Here is a 10,282-nt window from a genome sequence, read left to right as displayed (position 1 = left end):
CGAGACGAAAGGAAATATATACGGCAACCAAATATGTGCAATAGGATGATCAAGTCACTAATCTAACTAGTTCTGGAGCAACAAAGCATTGCTAGTGCTCTGTGTTGTCATTAGATGGGTTGTGGGCTTATTGGGCCCAAGCCCATTTATGTCAGTGGCTATGTTGGACCTAATGGGTCACACACTAACACCTAATTGTCTACATGCTCTAGCATTAATGGTATTGGGCCTAACAATTGTTATTAGCCCAAGAAGTAGTTTGGAACTCCACAGATAGGGTGGAGGGCGCATGGATCTAAGTAATGGGCTTGGATAGTCCAAGACATTATACCACTTGAAAGTTGGAAATGGCCTTGAAGGCCGATGCATGCTGGAGGGAAAGAAAATTCAAGGAATTCAATCCCTTAGGAATTCGATGGATGTCTTCGTGCTGGAACGTCCTATTTATAGGCAGAAGAGTGAATGACAAGTTTGTAATTTCTTCGGAGTCAGTTTCTTGACTGCATGAAAGGGGAGCTGTGAACAGTGCTTTGTGGGGCGCACGTGGCTGGATGGGACAGTTTTTGCTGAGATTTGTCTTTCCTTATGAACCTCTCATGCCTTGCTTTCCTTTTCGTCCAATAAGAACCGTTTATTTCCTGCTGTGCACCTTTCTCCTTGGTTGAGTGTTGCCCAATTATGCTTAATTGAAAACTTCTTTTCAACGTTTTATGAAAAGTGGTCAGAAAGATTGAGTGAGTGAAGCAGGTGTAATAAATGTTCCAAATCCGTTCCTCTTTTTATATATTTTCCAAAGATTACGTCACCTTTCGTTCCCACTTGTGTTTTTGTGATAAAGATATAAAATATGTATTTTTAGTGCTAAAGTTGCTCGTTAGGTGAGGGAATGGATGGTATTTTGCCATCAAAATAGGCTTAGATGGGCACGGATTTCCGTCCCATCAAGGTTCTTGTATATAGACTTGGCCAGAGGCAATTCTCCATCACGGAAACAATCAGGTCCAGATGAACTGCCTCGGTCATGTTCCGCACTTTAAGGCGGCTTCTTTGAAGCGATCTAGGTATTTGCACAACGTCTCTCCTTCCTATTGCCGAATTCGACCCAACGCGTATGCCGGCACAAGGTGGCCTCATTGGTGGCAAAGTTGAAACGAAAAGTGCGTGCAAGGTCTTCAAATGAATCGATTGAATTTCTCGGCAACCTAGTAAGCCAAATTATGGTCGACCCAATTATGGTGGATGCGAATATTCGGACCATAATAGGTCCAGTTATTCCATTGATTAACATCTCAGTCTTGAAAGCCTCTAACTGAGCCTCTGGATCTTGACTGTTGTCGTACATCAGCACATTGGATTTCTTGAGTCTCAGCAGGTACGCCATGTTCATGACTCTGTCAGTAAACAGGCTGTCATTTTACTGCTCCCCATTACCATGTTAAGGTTTGTAATTTGGTCCGAGCCTATTATCGCCACCCCAGCAATTACCTTAACCTCTATCATCGTTCGTGTGCTCCATCTTGCCTACCTCATCCATTTTGTCTGTTGCCAGTACCTCGACCATTGTTGTTTTCCTTGTTCTGACCTTTAGGGTCGTTCTGATTGTGGCTCTCGACTTGTCTATGCTGGTTATTCTTATTTTGGCCCAGTAGCCTATTTTCCAAGACCTCCATTCTCTGAGCGTTTGATCGCTATTGCGTCAGGAACTGATTCTCCATCACTTCCATCCTTAGCAAGATGGCATTGAGGGAGGTTTGTTGAATGCAGTCATCCACTGCAGGTTGTGCTTCACGGTGGGCGGACGAGATCGGTTTTCAACCAGGTTTCCTCTGTTCCTCGGTGATGCCGAATCTGATTCAGCGTCACTAACATGTACCTCTTCGAGCATTGGCTATTGGCCGCCCTATTCATCCATGAGGGGCGGTGGCGACAATGGTGGAAAGTTATTCACGGCATTGAGCGTATGTACCATTACTAAGTGGGAATTAAAATTTATCATTCTCTATAGACGGTGCCAATGTCGGTTCGGGTAGACCGTGAATATTCACTCGATAGGTGATGATTGTATATAGGATCAATACTCCCACAGGTATTTATGAATGAGATACCGTAGAGAAGTAAGGATCACTGTGCACCTGAATGATATGATGTATGATACGACGTTAGCCAAGGTGTGGGGTGTGTGCACAATGATGGCAGAAGTAGAATAGGTTAAAAATTGTGTACCTGAAGTCTTTAGCCTTTATTTATAGTGTTTACCTTTTGGGTATGAGCCTTAGATACCTCTAGATTGTTAGCTATTTGATATGATTGTTGGGATATAGGTCTCATCCCTTGATCTTCTAGTAATTGGGTTGTTAAAATATATCTCTTAATCTTTTGTTGGATAGGTTGTTGAGATATACTGTGGAAGTTACATGTGCTAGCAACTCTATGGTCAATTCAAAGTAGAAAGGGAATCACATGATTTATTAATCTCGAATATATTAGAATCATTATCTACACATTACGTTACATGTGCTAGCAACTCTATGGTCAAATCATAGTATTTGTAATTTGTTGTATTTTTTTCATTTTTGAAACATGAAATTTATATATTTTCATACGAGTAATAGTGATGAAAGTTGAAAGACAGTTAAATCTGAATGAAATTAAAAAAAAAAAAAAAAAAAAAACAAATGCATGAGCTTTGGGTCCTAACAAAACAAGAAAGTTTTTTGTTGCTCCGCCGGTGTTCATGAAAACATAACAAAACATTCAAATATAATAATAGTAGTAAATAACACAAGAAAGTTTCTTTGTCATATTTGAAAATTTTAATTTTACATCCCTTTCCTTGTTAGGGTGTTTTTCTTAAAAAATATATACTCTCTATTTCTTCTATTAAATATGCTATATATGCTCAATTTTTTTGGGTCCATACAAGAATAACTTACACGTAGGTGTCATGTGTACAACAAAGAGGGTTAAAGGGAAACAAAAACGAATGCTTCTTGTGCCCCACTTGTACTCAATTGCATCGGTGAGCCATGTTAATATTTATTCAAGCGAAAATGATTGAACAATTAATTATTAAATATAATCCAAATTTTTGGTAACGTAACCACTTCCTTCGCTGACCAATCATTAACAAAAATGTCTTCTGCTTAATTAAACTCTCCTCCTATTGTTATCAAAAAAAAAAAAAAAAACTCTCCTCCTGTTATTTTTATTAGAGTTTTATTAATCTCATATTAAAGGAGATAATTATCTCATGTCATAGAGACAAACTAGAGGCCTCCACCACCTGAAAAAAGAAAAAAAAAAGTGGCACCGTTATCAAAAGGTGTGTAGGAGAGAAAACTTATATAATGTAACATAAGAATAGTTTTTTCCTCTTTATTATTAAAATAAATTAAGAAGTTGGATGACAGGTACAGCAACTATAATATTAACCTGTATTATTAAAGTATTTATTAAGGAATTAAAATTAAAGATTGAATAAAAAGTTTTCTTTTTAAATTTGACATTTTAAATATTTTATCTTTATTTATTTTTTTTTACTTTTAAATTCTTAAGTGTCTTAAAAAACCCTTGAAGCAATAGTGCTGGTTATATGCCAATCTACAGTCAGTGAAGCAAATCAATTTTCCCTTAGGCCAAAAAAACCTTAAGGTAGTGTTTGGTTGAAAGTTTATTTTGGGATTGATGGAAAAGTGTAAGTGGATATTGAAAAATATCACGTTGAGTTCAAATTTTTTCAAAAAATACCAGGCAAATAGGATAGATGAGAAAATGACTTTTGTATTGATTTTTGGATGAAATTCACTGTTACAGAATACCACTTGAGATGTAGTATTTTGAGATAACTGGGGAAGTGAGAAAACAGGTGCAAAGTTTCTCCCGAACATAGATTTTGCATATTTAAATAAATTTCCCTGGTAATATTTGGGTCAACCAAACAACTTTTTTTACATTTTCCTACCAAACTCATTTTCCAACCATTTCCCTATCAATTACAATTCCCTAGTAAAAAAAAAAATTCTCCTGAACCAAACACTACCTAAGGTGCTGTTTGGTTCAAGTGAATATTTTAGTTCACCGAAAAAATGTAATTATGAGGGATCTACAGAAAAAGTGAATTAGATAGGAAAATTAAAAAAAATTTATTTGGTTGGGACAAATATTACCAGACAAATTGATTAAAGTTTTTGAAACCTATATTTGGTTAAGAATAAAATATTGATGGATTAATGGTATAAAATTACAAATATAACCCCATAAAGAAAGTGAAACCTTCGCACTTTAGACGATGATATTTAGGTCTGCTAGTGAGTTGCCATTTTACCATTTAGTCGGCTAAACACAAAACACCACCCGCAAATTGTCATTACAAACAGTAACTATTGCTTGCTTTCTACGACCAAATATCAAATGCTATGCAAATACAACATCTAGGAAAAAAATTTAAAACTATCTACCAAACATTGCTTTCTTAGTTTGCCAATTTGATTTGCGTAAACAACTTTTAAGAAACCCTGAACCAAACAGCACTCACTTGGCTAGCTTTTCTCCATCTTGAGATCAGTAAACAAAATCCGAAACTACTCTAAGCATTTGTTTGGATGGATTTTTTTTTTCAAAAATTATTTTAAAAAAAACATTTCTCATTATAAAATTATTTAGATGTCTGTTTTAAAAAAAAGTATAAGTTATGTAAAATGTCAAAAAATTTCTTTTTTTAGAAGCTTAAAATTTTAGCTTTTAAAAAAAACAGTTGAAGTCAAATGCATTTTTTTAAAAAAATAAATAAATAATTTCTTTAAAATCTAAATAGTTTTAATTTTGATAAAAGAAATACTTCTAAAATAAACAAAATATAAAAAATCCTTTTTTACGGGAGGCCCTAGAGGAGATAAACAGTTGGAGTTCAAATGATCAATCTGTGTTTTTTTATTTGTTTAAATATATTTTTGTTCTAAAATGCAACACTTAATTTTAATTTAGTTTTTGTATATATAATTATTTTTAATTTAGTCTTTACTGTCTCTTGTTATTATAATCTATTAGTACAAAATTGAAAATGAATAGTATTTGTTTACGTACATGCTAAATATTTTAATTTATTCTTTATATTCGCAATAAATTCATGTTAATCTCATGATATTACGAGGCAACAGAAGACAAGGACGACATTAAATAAAACTATAAAAGTATACATATAAGAACTAAGTTTAAATTTGTTTAAATTAAAAATGAGTGCAATAATTACTAATATACGATATCATTGATTAAGGAAGGGTTATATTTATATTATGTTATAGAAAAATGATTGTCTCATGTTATAAAAACAAAATTACAAGTAGGATCCACAAGTAAGAGAAGAGAGAAAAAATAAATATGAAATCCACTTTTACTTTGTGTATGTAAAAAACTTGTTTATCTTATGTAACATAAGATAAATATAACCCATTAAGGAAACAGAATTACTCGTACAGAATTTTTTTTGCTGGACTCATGTAACTTTAATTATTATTATTGCTATATTTTTGTCTTCTTTGTTAATAATTTAACTTAAAATTTTAGAAAACTTTATGTATAACGCATAGAGAAGATTATACTTATTATTAACTTTATTATTAATTTGTTGAATTAATTTTAAATCAACAATTAAAAAATAGAAAAAAATTAACTGTCATTAATTTTAAATTAATTAAACAATAAATAATTTTTTTTGTAAATAATTAGATCCTAAGAATAATAAAATTAAATTGATAATAAGTATAATCATTTTCGTAAAACATTGCGCAAATAACATTTTTAAAAAGAAAAAGCTTTTCTCATTCAAGGAATAACGTTTCTTTTGCACTGTCAAGTCACATCTTTTCATGTCAATAATAAATGAAAAAAAAATCATAGTAAAATGATTTTAAAAATAAAGATGTTAAGTAAAGTGAGTAAAAAGAGTCATTAGTTTTTTATATGAGTTTAATATTTTTATATCACAGGAAATAAATTTTATATCTTACAAGGAGATAAAATTATGTGAAGTCTACGTGGATTAATATAAAAGAAGAAAAAAAATATATGAATTTATGTAATTTTATTTGTATTTATTTTTTATAATAAAAAATTAATTTTTTTATTTGACTGCAAAGTTTCAAGTCGGTTGGTCAGAAATGAAACTAAAAGAATGAAAAAGTAACGAAAATTGCAGTGAGTACCGAGTAGCTGATTAGATAGGAGAACGGTTTCACCGCGCTACGATTTTTGCAGCATCTGTTTTTAACAGGTAAAAATTTATAGTACTACTGTAGTTACGGATAAACGAGAGTATGTCACATCAAGTTGATATTTTTTTGAAAAAAAAACAATTTTAATATTTTACATTATGTTTTTTCAGAAATATATAATATATAATGTATAATTTTTCATCGCATCTAATGATCTATATTCCCATCGTATTGAAAATGCTCTCTCTTAACAGATAAAAAGCCTCATCGATTGTAGTTTTATGCTTATCCGATCGTCAATCATGCATAATATCGTCATAGACTTGTAATAACTTTTGTTAGGGAAATTTTTTTGAAATTTCTGAGAAAATGATAGTAATAATTCTATATATACATGTTTGGTATAAGATTTTTAAAAAAATTTTCAGAGAATCTAATTTTCTCGAAATTTTGTTTTGTGTACAATTTTTCTTCCAAAATATCATCGAAGAATACCATCAAATAAAATCTTAGATATTAAGAAAATTTTACATTTTTTTGAAACAAAATTCCTGTAATATTTTGACCTATTAAATAATTTTTTGATAATAAAAAAGTAATTTTTTTATCATATTTTTAAATATCATGTTTTCGAGCATAAAAAAATGAAAAATCTTTTTCTTATGTTGATGTAGATATATTTTACGTTGGTGAAACAAAATAATAAGAAAAACCCACAAATGATTGGAGAAAAAAAAAGTGAGAACCACATTTTGTTATGTATGTGTGTAGGAAAATGAATTATCTCTTATTGAATGAGATAAATATAATCCTAAAAAAATTTATTACATACCAAAACGTCCCCTAAGTGTATCCTTCCCAACCAGTAAAACTTAGTAACATAAAATATTACTTTGTAATAAATATTCTTTGTAATTTTGTAGGTCCATCCATAAATTCACAATTACTGCCCAATTTGAATGAAGATAAAAAAAAAAGGGTGATGGATAATATGACATCCGTTTCTCACATGAAATAGGAGGTTGAAGAAGAAAGAGGAAGAGGAAGTGTAAAAAGGTAATGATTACGAAAGGAGCCTGATGGGAAGCCTATTTCCGTATAAAATAAATGATTAAATTCAATTAAGAAGGAAAACATCTTCGCAAGACTGCGCAGCCATAGCCGCCATTTCCTCTTTCCTTTGCCTCTTCATTTACTTTTTCTTATATGATTACTATTAAATGGTTTTTAAATTCATTTATTTCCATCATTATTAGAAGAGAAAAAGTGTTGAGAGAGAAAAAAAAAAGCAAAACAAGGAAAGAGAAAGACATATTCTTAACATTTAAAATTAAATGAAGGAATTAAATACACAGGAAGTGGTGTGGATTCTGAAGAGAGAGATATTTAAAAAAAAAACGGCAAAAGGAAAAGCTGAAAAGATCAGGTATTTAAAGCCCCATCAGAGGATTTGGATTTGTACCTTGGCGATGAGATGATTAAATCATAAGCTCCATACATATCTCATTTCACACACCCTTTTACCTCTTCATTTATATATCTCTTGTTTTTTCCCCCCTACTTATTCATGCGAGACAGTGATCGTATATGAGTTGTGTAACACTAAGCCATGACTTTTGTCGAAACCTCCTAGGCTTAGGTTTCGTGGTTTATAGCAGACGTTAATCAGTCTTGAAAAAGCTGCGATTTTCCTCACTCTGATAAGATTTATCCTTCTCCAGTGCCCCCTCTTCCCTTTGGGTCCCCTCTATATAAAGGCAAGGGTGTGTGTGTGTGTGTTCTTGGCACTCTCACTGGGTCCTTGCTAAGTGACTAGTCCCCCTTGTTTTTCTGCCATTATAGATTAAGAAAGATTGTGACTTGTTTTGTCAGATATGGGAGAAGAGTTTGCTATGGTGGTTGTGAGTGTGAGAGAGTTCAACCCAAATAAAGACAGAGAAAGAGTGGAAGGCGTTGAAAGAATCTGTGAGGTTGGACCCAGTGGGAAGCTTTCCCTCTTCACTGACCTCCAAGGAGACCCAATTTGCAGGGTCCGCAATTCACCTACTTTCCTCATGCTGGTATTATATTCCCCCAACTAATCATCAATGTCTTTTCCTTCTTTTCTTTTCTTTTCTTTTTCTTTTATTCCATTTTTTTTTTTTTTTTTTTTTTCTATTCTATCACCATTGAGCAATTAGTCTCTCCCTTCACATAGTAACAATACACAAGAGTCTCTCTCACCAACTTTTTCACTCTGTCAACGGAGACACACACACACATAAATTAATTAAACAACAAGAAAGCAAGACATCACAACATGACATATTTATATATATCTTAACTTTTGATTCATTGTTAAATGTTTGTTTGTTTGTATCAGGTAGCTGAGATAGGTGAAGACATAGTCGGAATGATAAGGGGTTGTATCAAAACCGTTACATGCGGAAAGAGGCTCTACAGACAAGGAAAAAACACCACCTTCACCCACACCAATTCCACCACTAACAACAACATTGAAACTATTGAAGCCACTACCAAACAAGTCCCTGTGTACACAAAACTCGCCTACATATTAGGCCTCCGCGTTTCTCCTTCTCACAGGTACCATTCCACTAACTACTCAAATTTTTATTTTATTCAATTTCAACCATTCTGTTAAGAGTGTGGGTTTTTGAATTCTGATTGATTAGTGTTTGTGTTTGTGTTTGTGCAGGAGAATGGGAATAGGGTTGAAACTTGTGCAAGGAATGGAGGAATGGTTCAGAGAAAACGGAGCTGAGTACTCATACATAGCAACGGAAAAGGATAACGTGGCATCCGTTAAGCTCTTCAACGAAAAATGCGGCTACTCAAAGTTCCGTACACCGTCGATTCTTGTAAACCCTGTTTTCGCTCACCGAGTCAGGACCTCACCCAAGGTTACCGTTATTCAGTTAACCCCAAAAGACGCTGAGTCACTCTACCGTAACCGATTCGCCACCACCGAGTTCTTTCCCCGCGACATTGACTCGGTCCTCAACAATAACCTCAGCCTCGGCACTTTTCTCGCCGTCCCGACCGGCTCATACCGGCCCGACACCTGGCCCGGTTCGGACCGGTTCCTTTCAGACCCACCGCAATCCTGGGCCGTGGTCAGCGTTTGGAACTGCAAAGATGTGTTCACGCTCGAGGTGAAGGGCGCGTCGCGCGTGAGGCGGGCTTTGGCTAAGACGACCCGGGTGCTGGACCGGGCTTTCCCTTGGCTTCGGTTGCCGTCGATTCCAAACCTCTTCAGGCCGTTCGGGTTTCACTTTATGTATGGGCTTGGAGGGGAAGGCCCAGAGGGGTCGAAGATGGTGAGTGCCCTTTGTGGGTTCGCGCATAACCTCGCGAAGGACCGTGGGTGCGGGGTGGTTGCAACCGAAGTCTCGAGCCGCGAACCGCTCCGGTTCGGTATACCGCACTGGAAGGTGCTATCTTGTGAAGAGGATTTATGGTGCATAAAGAGGCTTGGGGAAGATTATAGTGATGGGTCGGTAGGGGATTGGACCAAATCTCCACCTGGATTCTCAATTTTTGTTGATCCCAGAGAGTTCTAACTCTTAGCATCAAACATCAGCTAGAAATTAGAACCACTTAGAAAGAAAAAAAGAAAAAGGAAAAAAAAAACTTTTTTTTTTTTTAGTTTTTATTTATATACATGCAAATGAGGGAGATCTGAATATTTAATTGTAAAGGAAGAAAGAATATCCCTCTTTTTGTTTTTTGTTTTGTTAAATTTGAGTAAATGGATGTCGCTTTTTAGATCTCCTTTCTGGTCTTCGTCTCTTGTGTTATTTACCTATCGTTTGGGATTTGGACTAGTATAGTTATTAATATTCTGCTAAATCTGAATATTTTGAAAGCTAATCGAGTATTGTTTAATGGGGGGATATATAGCCAAGTCTCTTCAACGAGAATGAGATATTGTTGTTGGTTGAGGTCATGAGTGAATCCGAATATCCATTTGGGATTGTGCATGTCGCTTTTCTTAAAGAATCTTTATTAGACTACATTTTTATGTCCTTGATAATATGCCCGCGGGTGGGGACCTTATCATAGCCAACTTTGTT

The 10,282-nt window shown here is 34.3% G+C and overlaps 1 protein-coding gene across 1 annotated transcript; it reads left to right on the top strand.

Annotated features, from left to right (window-relative positions):
- The first annotated feature begins 8,015 nt into the window (after window positions 1-8,015).
- On the top strand, window positions 8,016-9,801 carry LOC133308869 (probable N-acetyltransferase HLS1). The gene is made up of 3 exons (XM_061509605.1): window positions 8,016-8,269; window positions 8,572-8,792; window positions 8,905-9,801. Exons 1-3 carry the CDS (start codon window positions 8,084-8,086, stop codon window positions 9,767-9,769), a joined length of 1,272 nt encoding a protein of 423 aa, XP_061365589.1. The 5' UTR covers window positions 8,016-8,083; the 3' UTR covers window positions 9,770-9,801.
- Window positions 9,802-10,282: the final 481 nt, after the last annotated feature.

This window comes from Gastrolobium bilobum, unplaced genomic scaffold (genome assembly GCF_033153095.1).
Source record: "Gastrolobium bilobum isolate Gb01-03AN ecotype WA unplaced genomic scaffold, APGP_CSIRO_Gbil_v1 utg5503, whole genome shotgun sequence".
Classification (NCBI taxonomy): Eukaryota; Viridiplantae; Streptophyta; class Magnoliopsida; order Fabales; family Fabaceae; genus Gastrolobium; species Gastrolobium bilobum.
This window is presented reverse-complemented; position numbering and strand designations above follow the sequence as displayed.

Excerpts from the sequence above, each read along its gene's own strand:
- LOC133308869 (XM_061509605.1), top strand. The coding sequence starts at position 8,084 with ATGGGAGAAGAGTTTGCTATGGTGGTTGTGAGTGTGAGAGAGTTCAAC. Across the intron at positions 8,270-8,571 it reads CACCTACTTTCCTCATGCTG|GTAGCTGAGATAGGTGAAGA; the intron begins GTATTATATTCC and ends TGTTTGTATCAG. Across the intron at positions 8,793-8,904 it reads CGCGTTTCTCCTTCTCACAG|GAGAATGGGAATAGGGTTGA; the intron begins GTACCATTCCAC and ends GTGTTTGTGCAG.